Source organism: Chelmon rostratus, chromosome 2, assembly GCF_017976325.1.
Source record: "Chelmon rostratus isolate fCheRos1 chromosome 2, fCheRos1.pri, whole genome shotgun sequence".
Classification (NCBI taxonomy): domain Eukaryota; kingdom Metazoa; phylum Chordata; class Actinopteri; order Chaetodontiformes; family Chaetodontidae; genus Chelmon; species Chelmon rostratus.
The window spans coordinates 6707950-6724905 of NC_055659.1; the positions used below are offsets into that span (position 1 = coordinate 6707950).

At 43.4% G+C, this 16956-nt stretch overlaps 1 protein-coding gene across 2 annotated transcripts in view; it reads left to right on the forward strand.

Moving 5' to 3' along the window:
• arhgef10la (Rho guanine nucleotide exchange factor (GEF) 10-like a) overlaps positions 1–16956 on the forward strand; it is a 105694-nt gene that overhangs the window by 25517 nt on the left and 63221 nt on the right. For both annotated transcript variants that reach the window (XM_041957453.1, XM_041957445.1), the window contains 8 exons: positions 884–1063; positions 2414–2530; positions 7004–7096; positions 8176–8346; positions 10409–10554; positions 11441–11613; positions 14476–14591; positions 15882–16009. In XM_041957453.1, the coding sequence (XP_041813387.1) occupies positions 884–1063; positions 2414–2530; positions 7004–7096; positions 8176–8346; positions 10409–10554; positions 11441–11613; positions 14476–14591; positions 15882–16009 (1124 nt within the window). The remainder of the gene's footprint in view (positions 1–883; positions 1064–2413; positions 2531–7003; positions 7097–8175; positions 8347–10408; positions 10555–11440; positions 11614–14475; positions 14592–15881; positions 16010–16956) is intronic.

Consider the following 16956-nt stretch of genomic DNA (forward strand, 5'->3'; position numbering starts at 1 on the left):
TATGGCAACACAATCATCGGGCTGGATTTCAAACAAAGATGAGAATTCATATCAGCAGTTTTGCCAGGTGGTGCACAGAGAACGTCCTCCTGCTCAGCATCAGCAAAGCCATGAAGTTCATTGTAGATTGTGGAAAAATGGAGGCAAAGACACACACCCCTGTTGATGTCAGTCGAACAGGTTTAAGGTGCTTGGGATCAGCATCACAGAGACCCTATGATGGACATCATGCATCTCCACCCTGGTAAAGAAATCACAGACACAACTGTATTTCTTAAGGAAATGTAGGACGGCAGTAGAGAGGCAACAGAAAGTATCCTGACTGGAAGCATCACAAATTAACATGGGATCAGTACGACCCAGGACAGGACAATGCCCACCCCAGCCACAGCCTGATTACCTTGCTGCTATCTGGCAAGCAGTACAGAAGTATCTGCTGCTGTACCACCAGACTACAGAGCAGTTAATTTCCTCAGGCTGTGAGACTCCTCAATTCATCCTCCCCTCTCCACCATAAATAAAAAAAATCATTTTTATGACTTATTATTTATTCATCCATTTATTTATATAGTTTATGTTTTGTGATTAGCACAGAGAGACTACAACTAGCATTTCGTTACACAGCCCTGTGTTGTAAAATGATAAACAAATTAACCTTGTACCTTGATGTGCTTCCAGGCACCATGACTACATTTCCTCATTTTCTTCAATTCATAGCATATTCGTCTGTTACCCCTCAGTTCTCTTTTTATGCTGCTGAGAAGAAGAGATGCTTAAGGAAGGTGGACTGCTGATTCATCTTAAGCGCCCACCCACACACGCACATACATATGCACATATCAACAACAATAAAAAACCCAATTTTCTCTCACAATCTCACCAGGAATACCACAGACCATTGATGGAAGCTGATCCACGCATCCTGAGTCCAAGGAAGATCCAGCCTATATTTTACCGAATCAGGGAGATCACACAGTGCCACTCCATGTTCCAGATTGCACTGGCGTCACGTGTGGCTGAATGGGACAGCAGTGAGAAAATTGGAGACTTATTTGTTGCCTCGGTTAGTGGCATCTTTTTGGTATGTCTTCATATGTGTGAAATAGAAATGCAAGCTGGAGGCGTATTTGCTGCCAGATGTTTATATTCACATTGTGGAGACTCGTCTTCCTTATGGGGATAAAATGCAAGTCCCCGTGATGTAAATCATTACATTTTAGGGTGAAGACTTGGGTTAGGCAAGTAGCGGTTATGATTATGGTTTGGGTAAGTCCCTGAAAATGAATGTAAGTCTGTGTGATTTCTCCGAAAGTGATGGAAACACGTCTGTGTGTGTGTGTGAGAGTGCGTGCGTGCGTGCATTCTTTGTTTGTTTCTGTCACAGCCAATTGCAGTGCAGTCAAAGACTTGCATTCAGGGTAAAGGCACTCATATTTTTCTTGGCATTTCTATCTAAAATGCTTTATAACACAGTCTCTGCAACCAGAGTTATAATGAGCTACAGGTTTTAGATAGAGCAAACAGGGATAGTTTACCCCAAACATGGAATCAATTACTGTTGTGATGAATATCTCCACTGCATTCAGCGATCGCTGGGATACGTGTTTACAAATTTTGGCACTAGAATAACAGTGTTCAGTGTGAGTTTTCTGTCATGAGTCTGTGCAGTGTGCTCATCCATAAGGTCTGCTCATTATTTGCCTATTACAGGGGCTTATTCGACCCTCTCCTTCTCTGCTGGCCATTATAGTGTTGTTCCATTGATATCCTAAGACCTACCATCAAATGAGGCCACACTGGAAAAGAAAAGTGCTGGGACTGTGTACTCCTCATTGAGTTGCCCCTTTTTCATCTGGCAGCATATCTGTACTTGCAGGCTTGTGGTAATATCTGAGAGGCAGGGTCCTAAAGGAGGGTGTGAGCATAGAGGGTTAATTCCATCATGCGATTTGCTAATTCCCCACCACTCCTCAAACTGCCGCTATCAGCTGCCTGGTGTGGATTTAATTGAGGAGAGAGAATAAACGTCTACTGCACAACAGACACACCCCCTCACACACACACACACACACACACTCACTCGTACACCCTGCCACCTCATTTCTCTTTGCCCAACCTCTTAAATGGCTCGTGAAGGGTGTTGCGGTACCCGCGATGGTAAACAAAACAATTTTTTTAAGTACTATACTTAAATGGCCATTTTCTAGCCTCTCTTTACATTGAAATTACGTACGGGTTGCCCTGCAAACAGAATGGTTAGCCAGACATTCAAGATGTCAGAAGAAATTACATGACAGTGTTTTGTGGATGCTGGTGGAAAGATAAAATCACAAGCATGGCAGAGCACTAGACCCTCTGATTGTAGGGCTGTTGTTAGAAATTCAGATAATTATTCTTGTTTCTATTTCCACAGTTTTCCAAGTCCATGGTGCTGGATGTGTACAGTGATTACGTGAACAACTTCACCAATGCCATGGCTCTCATTAAAAAGGCATGCATGTCCAAACCAGCTTTTCTGGAATTCTTAAAGGTGAGCGCATTATTTAGTTTTTGATGTTTTTCCTCAATTTTCAAAATAAAGTAACTCAATTGTGTTTTAGCTCCTCTGTTTGTTTTCCTGTGTAGTGTTCAGCAGATGCTGAATCTAGCAAAGCCCCACAGCTAAAGGCTTCAATAATACATGTCTCAGGTTTCCAGAGACACAGACGAATAATTCAGAGTGTAAAAAGGCGATTTACATAAATGTGTTATTTACACGGGGTTCATGGATAGTATAAATGCGTGTCCTGATTTTGTGAATTTGCGTCGTCCACCGTGTATTGTTCACCTAAGACAGCAGTTACACTGAAGCACTGTGTAACCCACTGCGCTAGTTCTATGTCCGAAATGTCCAAGGTTGTCCAGGTAATGAACATTTCCTCGTTTTCATGTTTTAATCACATGATTATTCTCAGAATCTGGCACCAACAGGAATGTATTTGTATGTTTCCCAATGCACTTGACACTTTTTGCAGTATATCTTGAAAAGCTCTTTGATTTTTATAATGAAAATGCAAATGCATGAAGCAACTGCAAAGACCTGAATGCAAATGAGTGCAGACCTGAACTGCAATACAGGCTGATTCACAAAAAAGTTTGCAACGTTTCTGTTTGATGGATACATGTAATTAAAAAGGTGGGAATTTAACAGCGTTCCACAACTGGACACTCAAGACATGTTCTTCTGTTTACTTAATGTTTCAGTTATAAAGTAGGAATCATGAGCGAGGAAAAATAGTGCCAGGGTGCATGGTGCCAAGAAATGATTTAAATGTGCTGAGTTTAACAATTCCCTGCACGCCTAGTATTCATGCATGAGTATGACCTGGATCATTGAGCTGTAATGCTGATTTACAGAACCAGATCACACAGCTGACAGCCCTGCATGTTACTCCAGATAACATGTGTCCCTTCCTCTCTGCTGAAAGGTTCCTCTGTCTCTCCCACTGCCTCTTGCAACTCTCACCGACAGTATAAAGACGAACCAAATAATAAATTGGCAAGACATGCTGGAATATACACTGAATCAATGACAGACTTCATTATGTTGCTTTTAAAATATTGTGGAGACAGAGACTGCATACACATGACCATAAGCACACACAGGAGTTTTACAGGGTTGGGACTATTGAATTCAGAGTTTGAATACATTTGCAGGCATTATAATGTAAAATGGAGGCTGCACTTGCAGAGAAGCATGTTTTTCTCTTTTTTAACCTGTATTTATTCAGGGAAGTTTCACTGAGTGGAAGCTTCTCTTTTGCAGGGATTCATACAGTTACACACATTCACGCCTGGATGCTGCCCAGTACGATCACAGTTTCATCTGCTGGCCACTGAGCAGCTCCAGTGTTGTATACAGTCATGCCCATTTTGCCCTTTTCTTGACATCAAAACTAGGTGTCAAGCGCTTTAACCCAAAATTAGCATAAGGGACAGCTCCATTCGGGCATGATAGTAAATGCTGAGGCCACTCGCTATTAAGATTGCCTGGCTGGCGTCAAATGATGTTCTGTTCAGTAGGGTAGGTGACATTGCCAGAAATATGTCTTACACAGCAAATTTAAATATTCCTGATCGGTATATCACATCTAGATCTGTGTCTGTTCCATTGTAATTTGTACAGTGAGAGATGGATACAAGCTCCTGTGAGTATACTATAAATAGCAGCTAACAAATCCACTCTGTTTTCTGTGTTAAGAGAAAAAAAAAAAATCACACCCTGCTCTGTTTCACAGGTTTCGCCCACTAATGCGTTCTTAAAGCTCGACCACTTTCCCCTGCAGAGCGGCACGCTGAAATTTGCAGCTACTTGCTCAGCCAGTCAGCTCTAATCTTTTCCAGTGGTACTAGAATCACCTCCATTCAGTAACTTCGAATTAAACATGACATTGAGATGACTCACTTGTGGTCAAGGAAAGCCGTCTCTCCACCTTGAGGTTTTCGGTGCTACCCCGACTGCCGAGGTATGGCTGGTGCTCATGGTGAGCATACCAGTGCCAGCGTCCAGGGGGCTCATGGTTGTCTGGACTGCAGTTTTCTTACTTCAGATACTCAGAGGTCAGTGGTTAGGACGACAGTGGTGCCGACTTTCTTGCATCGACCCACGTCGCTGCCTCCAGCAAACTCAACCTGAACTGGATCCTTGGTAAACCTGATGTGCATAAATTAATTGAAAAAAAACGAAATGGCACTGAGAATAGTCAGACCTGATCCGAGAGAGAACGCAACACTGGCAGCAGCATCTGCCACCGATTAACAGTCTTGCCTCAAAAAAAGAAATTCTCCTGCATTGATTATAACAAACCATGAGATCAGAGCTGACCACTCTGATCCGTTTTGCTTTCAGATACACAAATGCAAGACCTGTGGCAATAAAACAGGACTCTACCTAAGCCGATTAGACTAAACATAATTTGAACCTGGCCTGACTTGAGTTTTAATTACTAAAAACCGAGTGGACCCCTGTAGACCTGTAATTTTTTAAACTTCTTTAGTTTCCCCAGCTCTCATGCAAGCACTCCTGCTGGTGGTTGTCCATACTGCCTTTGCCTGTTCCACCTCCCCAACCATCCCCACGCCGTTGGGTGCCTTCTGGCTGGCTACATCCGATAACCTGCCATTCATGTGCTCAGAGATCAGTCAGGTGAACTGCTGCTCCATTGATGTCATCTCATTCGGTGTTGTGGTTTTAGACACCATCTGTGTTGGACAGATTTGACTGAACATGACGGCCCTCCAAAGGAGAGATAGAGAGCTTTTCGCTCTCACTTCAAATGTCTCTCTACCTGACGCCACTCAGCCGTTTTCAGTGAATGAAGCAGGAAAGAGCCCCCCTCCAGTGACATCTTGACCTGGTCAGGTGTGGTGTAAAGATATTTACTCGGTGCGTGTGAAACTTTCACGGTACCACTCAGGGCTCACCTTTGGTTTTAAATGTGGAAAGTTACGTATCTGTCCAGTTACTAAACATTGGATGTGCCAGATTATAATAGCGTCTTTGAGATTACTGCCTTTCTACCCTCAACTGTGATTTAAATAGTTGGATGACTGCTGACCACTGCTGTCTTCTTCTAGTGACTGTATATATATATTTATATATATATGATGACTTGCTAGGTTGGTGTTTGCACTTCAGTTAGCAAGGGGCTTTCTCTTGAGGCCTATTCACACTGTGCAATCCTGGGCTGACCCAGACAGATGAGAAATGGGGTGAAATCAGAAAAGAAATATAGTAATTTAATCAATCTGTGAGACAAATCTGCCTATGTCTGGCGTAGAGCTTTGGTGACCAACGACGGGCGGTGTCCAAAATTCAGAATTCACTGCGAGCTAGTGTTATGCTCCTGCTAACACTACTGCCAAGACTTTCCTTTACCCATTTCGCTCAGAGTGACATGCAAAGAAGATTGATTTTATTGCTCAGTGTGTAGGTGTGCACACCAGTGGGAATGTTTCTGGGCAGGCTGGGTGTGGTGGAGTGTTTTTGCCTGCCTCTGTGTCAAGCTGGTTCACAAGGTTCCCAACAGGCTTGAATGTTATGTGCAGGTTTTAAGTAAGAAGACGTACCTTTAAAAATGGTGGAAATATTTGATGAAAATTCATTATTGACAAAAGCAGATAGCGCAGCATTTTTGCCCAAATATTGTGTCTTAAAATTGGTTTTAAGTTCATTAGTATAATTTGATGGAACCCATTATGTGATGATCAGTAACTGAATGTCTAATACTGTGAATATCTTGACCAAAAGACTCACCATTCATTCACTCAGCTGGAAATGTGAAATATTAATGGCTAGGGAGGCGCAAATTTAGGCTGGATCATGACATTACAATTGCCAAGATCGAGCATCAGAATACCAATATCAAACTAATGTATTTTATAATATGAAGAATAAATTACATTGACATCTTCAGCTCTAATCTATGTGTATCATCTTAAAAGTGCAAAAATAGTTCCCTAATGTGAATAAACAACAAGTAATCTTAAAGTAAAAAGAAAACAGATGATATGTCCGCTGCTGCATTGTGAAACAGATGAGGTCAGATCTCTCAGGTTTCAGCAACCGTTTATTTTCTCTTTTTTTCTCCTGTCTCGCAGATATTACATTTACTACCATGCCACCCAATAAATGTGTCCAGTGATTTGCCTTTTTATACTGATGGTGTTATCGCTACACAGACTTGACACTGCGCGAAAAAGGACATCTACTCCTGACCTGCGCCCACAGTAATACATTAGACATATAACACACTCAAAAAAATCTCCTCTTTCATCCTATCACATGACTAACAGACCCTGACTTTCATACCTTATTCACCCACTCACACGCCCACACATGGCCCATAGAGAATTCTGACAAGCTCCTCTTAAAGTAGGAATGGCATAGTTTCCCCTTCATGGTCTTTCTGTGCAAGAACATTTTTCCAACTGCATTATTTTTTTTTTCTCTTTTTGTTTCCAGAAGAAGCAGGCATCTAGTGTTGACCGGATCACTCTGTATGGCCTGATGGTTAAGCCCATTCAACGATTCCCTCAGTTCATATTGCTCCTGCAGGTATAAAATGTTGTTTGTGAAAAGTCTTCCTGCTAAAACACTTCCAATATGAGAAACTGGAGTTGAATTAAACATTCAGCAGCACAGGACTTAATAGAGATGCAAAGCTGCAAGGCCACAGAATCGATTATGGATTTTAGCTAAAGAAGTTGTACCTCAGTGGTTAGCTCAGTGGTTCTCCAGCTGGCGGGGGGAGCATAGAGCCACTGCACTGCGTGAGGATGGAAAATATGGAGTAAGGCTAAGACTATTGTGCTGACCTTTATCTCAGTAAAACTTGGACCTTTTTTATTAGTCGCTTCCCCCCATCATTTAAATGATTGCTAAAAATTGTGGGGTGGAGGTGTGAACTTTTCGGCCCCTGAAGGGGTCTGTGCCAGAAAAAGTTTGAGAACCACTGTTAGCCAGAGCTTGAAAAGTAGCTAGCCACATCAGTTTTTCATATTCCTGCCTTTACATCCCGACTCTTCCACTTTCTATTCAGAGCAAAGATTTGGATTTGAGCTTGACTTGCTGGATCTGCAGTAGCTCATTTCATCCCTCAGTAGGCATTGATTATCCATGAATTCAAAAGATAAGTTATGAATGTGAATCAGGCATTTTCTTCTAGCCTAAACTCAGTACTCCAAAGAGGAAGTGTATGTATTAAATCATACATTACAGGGAACTAGAGCTCAAGGCGCCGGGGTACATCTGAGATGCATATCAAGACAACAACAAGCGCCAAGCAAATATAGACATGCAAGCCACAAAGCCTACAGGTAGACAGCCTTTGATTATTTGTGTACACTGTAAAACAATGAGCTTTACAACGTTTACATAACCACTTGAAAGTCAGAGTGGTGTACGCAGTTACCTAAATCCTCATAAATCTGTGATATTGACACACCTAAACCTGAAGAGAGTATTTGACCCAGATTTAAACCTTTCAGGCCGAAGACAACACTCACAGCCAGAATACATTGTTTTGTTGCAGTTCAGTGTGTTTCTGGATATGGAGGAAAGTATTAAATCATAAACAGAGAGTGGTTTTAACTTCTATTGTCTTTACCTAAAACTTTCCTTGTGACCTTTTCTAGGACATGCTTAAGAATACGCCGAAGGGCCACGTGGACCGTCTGCCCCTGCAGCTCGCTCTGACAGAGCTGGAGATGCTCGCTGAGAAGCTGAATGAACAGAAACGAGTTGCTGACCAGATTGCAGAGACTCAACAACTAGCCCGCAGCGTCAGTGATCGCCTGCTCAGTAAGGTGACTGGATGCACATGCACTCCCTCGCGCACGTGCGCGCACACCGTCTCGCACACGCACATATGCCCCAGTCAAATCATCTGTGAGCCGGCCTCGGAGCCCTTTAACTCCTCTGCGTTGTTATCACTGCGAGCCAAACACCTATAAATTAAACTAGTATATAGCAATCGCTTATATCACTTTCCCACACATTAATCTTGGGAGGCATTTTTATTTAGAGAAATTATCTCCTAGAAATGATGCCCATTATCATCCCTAAACAGTAGCAAATGCAATGGCAGAGGCGTTGCCTCTCCATTACCACACTGAAATTACAGTCCTGCCGCTGCAAATCTGAACAAATGCTGCTCTGAATAAGAAGAATTAGGGGGTAAATGAGACATTTAATTGGAAACTGTAAGAGAGCTATCTCTTTCACGGTGTCGCTCTTCCTCTCTCTCTCTCTCTCTCTCTCTCTCTCTCTCCCTCCCTCCACTTTACCTCTCGTGTATTGCCCTCTTGCACTTGCTTGCTTACTCTCTTGCTTACTCTCTCACTCCACTTATACGCTGTTCTTTTCTTTCTCTAGTATGACTGCATCTTCCTCTCTCTCTCTCTTTCTTTCTCTCTCCCCCTCTCTTCCTCTCTCTCTCTCTCGCCCTCCCCCTCTCTTTATTTCTCTCTATCAGCCCTTGCTTTCCAGGACTGAGATGAGCTGATTCGGCCAATCTCCTCCACTCCACACAAAATTCCATTTGCTGCGGTGACACTGCAGAATTCCAATAGGAAACAGTCTCCTCTATTGCCCCCATAACCATCCAATGAAATATTCATTCTTTGTCTCAAAGTATCTAAGTCGCCGGAATAGGACAGATAACAATGTGAGTGAGAATGGGTTTTGCACACATTCGCACACACATGCACTCCCACTCCCACGTGCTCGCGTGCGTGGTGCATTGCCCTCTGTGCCTACTGATGCTTGAAGACTTTAAGGAGGGTGTATTCTTATAGCAGCCCACCTCTTGAGGGAGCTGTACGGTTTTGTGGCCATCAAAAGGCAGTCCCACTCGGACTAATGACTCATTTTGTGTGCTATCCGAGCCACAGCCGAAAGCAGATACAGATTGCCTGCAGATAGGACATCCTCCTCTGTGAAATCTGGTCAGATGCGTTACTGCACTGCAGGTCGTAGAATGGACGCAGCAGAGAGATCCATTATTTGCTCAGATTTGTGCCTTTCAAACAAACACAAACATCAAAGTACCAGGATTTGAATTCCATATTATCTGTCCTTAAACTCCTGCTTTCAGGATTGTGACTTCACCTAAATTGTGATGCGCCTTGCTTTGATTGGCTCAGTATGCATAAAACTAAAAGTATTGATTTAGGCAGTCATAAAAGAAGCTGGACAAGAGTGATTAAAAAAATGCTTTCTGTTGCTTTTTCCCTGCGCCAAACATATGGATGACTGAAAAGCACAGCGTGTGGGAACATACTGTACCATAAGTTGCATCTGTTATTGGATTCTTTAATTGTGTTTCTGCGTGTGCTTGTGTGTAAAGGTGTTCATGCAGCAAACTGTTTATGCATTTATATCCATATCCAAGCTTTGTTGTGGTAGGAGGGATTGTGCGTCCCACTGCTAATAAACTAAGCCACTTTGGACTCTGTGATAGAGGTGTGGTGGATAGAACATATATAGCAGTACAGACAAAAAGACAAGGAATGGTGTGGAATGCTCCTAATGCCCCAGTAAGCCGATGGTTCCTCTCATCACTATAAACATGTCTTCAAGGCAAATGTACATTCTCCTTTTCACCAAGTTCGCTGCCTGAACAGGCTAGAGATGTATGCATGTGTGTTTGTGTTTGTGTGTGTGTGTGTGTGTGTGTGCGTGTGTGTGTGTGTGTACGTAAACACACATTAAATGACCTTCAGCAGTATGAATGTGTTGCTAATCCCTGATGAGACATCTGTTCCTCCAAGCCTGACTTCTGTGTCCTCCAGGCACTGAACTCTGGAGGACTGGCCCTTTGTGATGCTGTCTCCTCCTCCTCTGATCTGATTGCTGTGTCCCTTTTAGCAACTGAACTTGGAGCAGGGGTCACTGGTCCTTTGTGAGACGCTCATTGAGACTGTGTATGGCGAGCGGGGACAAGTCCTGAAGTCGAAGGAGAGAAAGGTCTTCCTCTTTGATAATGTGCTCATCTGTGCCAACATAAATGTCAAGTAAGTCCCTGTTGTAGAACAAGTCGAGCTAAATGCCCTTGCATTCTAAAATACTTGGCTAATGCGTTCATAATTTGTAGTTCTAGCATGAAGTTCTGTGTTTTGAGGCTTGAAAGGAGAGTCTGCTGAACTGCACAGTTTGAAAAAAAAAAAAAAAGGCTATTAGGTGGCATAGGGCTCTAATGTGATGCCCTAGGTTTTGCAAGGATATTTTGGCAAACTGCATAGGAAAGAGAAATAGCTGCAAGGGGTTTTGAGCACTATCTGGAGTTGCAGGAGCTTTATCAGCTTTAAACAAATGGTAGAATGCCTAACTACAACTACAGGAGTCCTAGATTACTGACATAAAACATTTTTTGGTTTCTTTCCAATTTATTTCATGTGACAGCACCATTGATCACATCTCTCCCTCTCCCTCTCTCTCTCTCCTCCTCTCTCTCTCTCTCGGAGGAAACAGGAAAGGGATTTTGTATATTTTGCAAAGCTCCTGTCAAAGATGTCGCTTAAAGCCCTCTTTTTCGGCCTTCAAAGTAATTATCACTCTATGTCTCATTCAGCTCGAGTGTCCCGAAGTTGACTTTGTCTGCCCTCCAGGATCTTGACAAACCGATCACAATGTTGATTGTATGCGTGATTACAGGAATACATGAATAGCAATGAGCTCCTCCTCACAGCCAGGGGTACAATTTTGGCGGGGAACATGGGTGATCATACAGATTCTAATTCCCACTCCCAAGACTTCTTTGTGACATTTCAAAGAGCGTCTCCTCCTATGGAGTGCTGCATGTAGTGCTGTGAGCAGGATGCGGGAAGAGAGGGAATTTCTCTCAGGTTGTTTTTTCTTAAAACACCACTCCACTAATTTTTTTCTACCTGTCTCCACCAGGGGGCCTCCAGATATCAGCAGCCTGGTCCCTGTCGGCCCCAAGTACACCATGAAGTGGAGCGCCCCCTTACAGCAGGTGCAAGTCGTAGAGGTGGGCCAGGAGGGCTCTCAAATCAAAGACACCTTATTCCAACAGAGTGGGGCCAAGCGGCCAAGTGGTGCCTGCACTTCAGGTAAAAACAGAAGAAATATGAACCAGTCCTATCTCATTCATTTCCCCCATGTGTCATCCTCTAGTTAATCTCATCGCTTGGACTGACTTTTAGCCTCAGCCCCTTACTCTGACTCAGCAAGGCTAATCTGTTTCTGTTCTCAAGTGTCCCACGGAGGGCTGGAGATGCATCCGTGCTGCTTGTCACTCTGATTGAGGATGTGTTTGTGAGGAGGATAGTGATGACGGTCACTTGTTCCCATCTGCCTAGGGTGTTTTATCTCGGAGAGAGATGTGGGGGTAGAGAGCCCCCTGCCGCAGCATCCCCACAGTCTCATTTCACTCTCTGATAGACCACAAACACATCTAGAGTGGAGTCATCAATCTGCAGAGATTATTCCCTCCCTTTCTAGGCCCAATTAGAAAGCCAAGAGGAGTAGATAGGAATCAGTGGTTGAAACACTAGTTCTCCCACCACCCCTCACTAAACTCTGGTGTATACAGAGCTTGACGAGATCCCTGATAAATGCACCATGGGAAAAGGGAGATACAAAGCCTTATCAGGATGTAATGGTACAGGCTTTTAAAAGTTGCAGCTCCACGACTTAAATATTAATGGTGCCTTCTTCAGAGCTACCCGTGTCATGCTCAGCAAGCAGCTACTGTTTTGAGAGCTGGTTTAGATTCTCACTGGATTAAATTTCCACTTTTGCTTCACGTAGTGTGCTGTATACTCGTAAACTCACAACTTTGCTGCAAGGTTTGCAAGGAGATCATGTAAGGTTAGCTCTCAATGCAGATTTCTCTGTGCCTGCGTCTAACCCGCATAGGGTGCTGGATTCCGACTCTGACATTGTCTTTTTTTTTTTTTTTTTACCTTTTCAACACTGTGCGGTCACCTTAATCACGTCTACCCAGAAACCTCCCTGAACATCTGTGGGGCTGATATCCAAATTTTCATTCAGACAGGCTGTCCCATCTATTTATAGTATCATCCCCTGTGATGTCATTCAGTGGTGTCTAGTCTAAATCCTGCACTCCCTCAGCATGGCCCAAAATGGAGTCATTTTTCATCTTCTGCAGACCCTGGTGCCCCTTTTTATTGAAGAAAACCAGCCTTTAGGGAAATGCAGGCCCGTCTTTCTTACTCTCCCCATTTGACTCTGCCAGTGTCTGTCGGACTGACTCTCTCCCAGTCTGTTCCGATCAACACACAAAAAGCCCACCGATGTATGTGCTCTTTCTTTGAAAGCAGTGTTTCAGTTGTTTACTCTCACGCTGTCTTACCTTCATTCTGCCCCTATTACACCTCTCTTATTGCTGCTTCTCTTTTGACCTGCTGCCAGGAGTGCATTTTTTTTTCGTCAGAAGTGTACCAGTGGGCTTTGGCTGCGGATCAGACAAGGGTTTTGATGCAGGTGTGGAAGCTGCATTGTCTTTAAATCCACTGGCTCGCGTCACTGGCACAGCAGCTGAGTGCTAGATTGCTGACTTATTCCAGAGAAAGCAGGGATGGACCCCTCTGGGCTCTGTCCTTCCACACCAGTGAGCTACGTGCCTGGCGGCCGGTGTGGATAGCCGTGTCCGAGTGTGAAAACCATATCCTGCCTCACCAACGGGATTACGCTGGATTACAACTCAGCACATTCACCTCTCGGGCTGTAGCCAACAGCAGGCCCCAGAGGACTCAACGAACCTGTACAGGGGTCCAGGCAATCCCTCTGGAGAGGACAGGAAGACATTGTTCTTGCAGCTTGCAGCACACCCTTTTATATTCAGATGTCTCACCTATTGATTTTCTTGCACAGATGACAGATGTCACTGGCTGCCTGTGACAAAGATCCCATTAAACCCCAAAAGCTACAATGGAGCTCTTTAAATGAACAATCCCAGCCCACCCCTCTCTTCCTCTCACTCCCTTTCCTCTTACGGGCTTTACTCTCACTCCATTTATGCACGTGGATAGACAAAAGGCGCCAGGTCCCCTCGGAGGAGCATGCCTCACTAAGCCTGCCTACCGGCTCAGCTATCCTGCTACTTTTATATGTGGCGGCAGTGACAGTGCAGCACAGCTCTCGAGCAAAATCTACCTGCAGAATTTAATTAGGCAGCTCTCATAGAGCCTGCTGCTGGGAAGATGTGGGCCAGGGGAGCTGGGACGGAGGATGGCAGACAGGAGGAGACACAGCTATCGATTGGCGGCAGTAGGAGAGAGAGACTTTGAAGGTAGTGGGCCTCAAATCGATGCTGAATTTTGCGTCTAATGAGACACCTGCATACCTTTTGGCCAGCAAAAGGGCATCATAGCTCCAAATAACAGTTTCTCCATCTGATTGTTTTTACTCATAAATTCACTCTCTGTAGTTCAACAAATAATGAACATTGATCCATCTACACATCGACCCTCTTTTGTTAGTGCCGCTGGAGTTTCAGCAAAAGCAGCTTTTCTTTCTGCACTTCCAGTAGTTCTCAGAGGCGTTGTCACTGTTTTCACTTCGTGTGTAGAACACTTTAACCTTGAACTTTCATGCTTATTCCATGTCTACATCAGGATAGTTGGTCCATATATGGTTATTGTATATACTGTTGAGTTTGTATCCTTTAAATGATTAGTTGGTGACGGAAAATGAATTCATAGTAGATCTAGTCAAGGACAAAAGTTAAACATTCACTATTTCCAGCTGCTCAAAAATAGTCTGATTTGTCTCTCTGTGTATTGAATGCCTCTGGATTTTGACTATTGGTCAAAAAAATCACCTTGAGCTTTGTGAAATTATGACAGTTGTTTTTCATTCTTGTGTCCTTCTTGTTCTCTTGCATACGAATCTGTAATATGTTACAGATGTCACCAACTCTTAGGCTTCGTGTTCTTCCCACCTCTTAGGTAAAGCGATACTGGGCCCTCCAAGGCTCTACCAAGAGCTGCAAGAACTGCAACATGACCTTTCTGTCGTGGAAGAGGTCACGCTCCTTGTGGGCACGCTACAGGGGATGTACCAGGTACGTGTCACTTCATGTTATACTTGAACTCTAGACTGTCGCACTGAAAAACGTGGATCATACAACATATATAATGCAACAAAGTCAGCCGAAAGGCTAGCTCGCACGCATACGTTTCCTCAGTCCGACAGACTCTACAGGCCTGAACACTGAAGTCACTGTTTGTTGCATTTATCGCACCAGTTTTCTTTAAAAGCCTCAGTTCAAATCGGCCACAGACTGACCTTCAAACGTGTTATTCTCTCCTCCAAAAACTTCTTTCAGTATCACAGATTATTTATAAGAAAGTTATCACAGGATTTTGACTGGAATATCAAAATCTTTGTATATATAATATATGAAATATGAAATCTGTAAACTGCAGCTTACCTCACAATAGCTCTTAAACCCTGAGTGCACTCTAAAGAATCACAGAAACCGCGAAGACGAAGCTGAAGTGTGCACAGTTAATTTAAATTGCCGGATTCAGTGGAAACTAAGAGATCAAGTTTGGATGGTACAAGAATAATCATTTGGGGAAATCTCTCTCTGCTATTCCTCTTAAAGAAATTGCCAAAGTATTCTAGATGTTTAAAATGTGATCAAAGAGCAGCCTCGCAAGCTTCTTGAATCATCAATTTCTAAAAGCATGAAGTCTCCCATCTATCTCCTCATCAACTGTGCCACAATAGTGGGTATGAGATGTTCCCTCTGATATGCTAGACAGAAGTGTCAGATTTGCTATGTTGCAAAAGAAACCGCCAGCGCCCCTCCTGTAGCGCAAAAATCAGGACACTTCCCAGGGTTCTGCCACTAACACATTAAAAGTATCATACACTACATAACACAGTCAGGAAGGTGTACTCGAGCAATCACCAAAGAGCCTCTCATGCTAATGGTGGCACCTTTGCCTCCCTGCTCTTAATGAGCACAATGTCCTCAGGACGAGTGATATTGGCCTGGCACGAAAGGACTGATTTTCACTTTCCACCCAGTTATAATATTGTCCACCGAACAAACAGACAAAATACGTCTCTGCACATCTCATTGACTTCAAAATTGATTTGATTCCATTTCACCTGAGGGAATAGGTTTTACTGTTGAATGGATGCTGCTGTTGAAGTACATTCAACGTTGCATTTGAGGAGATAAAAATGCCACAGCCATGTGGCTTCAAATAATGGCCTGCAGTTTTACGTCTGTGTGAGATTATCAATATGTAGGTACATCTACAGTATGCCGCTTTGGCCAGTATGCATGTAATGCTACAGCCGAGAAACAAGTTTTAACTGTGCGTTTTTTTCATCAAAGAACCTGAACACCACTGTGGCCCAGGACTGGTGTCTGGCTCTGCAGAGGCTTATTCGCATCAAAGAAGAACAGATCCAGAGTGCTAACAAATGTCGCTTACGCCTGCAGGTGCCTGGCAGGCCAGACAAGTGAGTAGTATCTGACATACAAATGTGGAACATTGTGCTCCAAGTAAAATGTGCTGTGTATGTCTGAGAACATAAATGACCGCAACAGCAACAGCAAGGTTTTCCTATGTTAGTAACTGATTGAAAAAGTTCCTAAAGATATGGAAGTACAGCGGAGTTGGTTCTAGAAAAGGTTTAAACGTTAAAAGGCTGTGATATACACCACTAAAAGATAACATCCAGCGATCTCTCCTGCATGCACTATATGCACTTAGATCACTGGGCCAACAGGACACCTTGCCTTTTTGCAAATTAAAGGCTAGAACAGTTTATTCTGTCGTGAGTGGGTAATTAGTTGACTCAAATAATTCATTTCCTTCGGTACTTGGATGGAATCATGAATAGCCTCCACAAATTTTTCCTCTTGCAGGATTTAGACACTTTTTGCCTCCTCCTTTACCCAGTATTGTGCAGGACTTTTCTGAATTATTTTATGTTTACACTGTCTGTGCTGAAAAGCTTAATATTCAGCATTTGGCAAAGTAGTACATGCTTCTGCTTTACAGTTCTAGAATTCACCTGGTTGTGTGGTACCTCAGTGTAACATTGAACAAGAGTTCACACACACAACTGTCAATAACCTATACAGTTTAGTATTAATGTATGGTTTCCCAGCAGATTACTTGCAGTGCAAAAATGACCACTGGTAATGTCATCAGTCCAATCACAAAAGAGCAGCAGTTGCAGTTTTGTTCAGATGAGCAGATGTGCAACCCGTAGCAGGTTACCTTGTTATGCTAAGGATGTTAAAGTGGTTGTCTTCACGTGTCAAAGTGGAGCCTATTGGGTGGAGTGACTACTGAATGACTGAACGCCTACTTAGCGGAGAACAAAGATGGAATGGAGAGAGCATGTGAGTAGCTTAGAGTACTGCACAGGAACTGGGAATAACAAATAATGGCAGATTA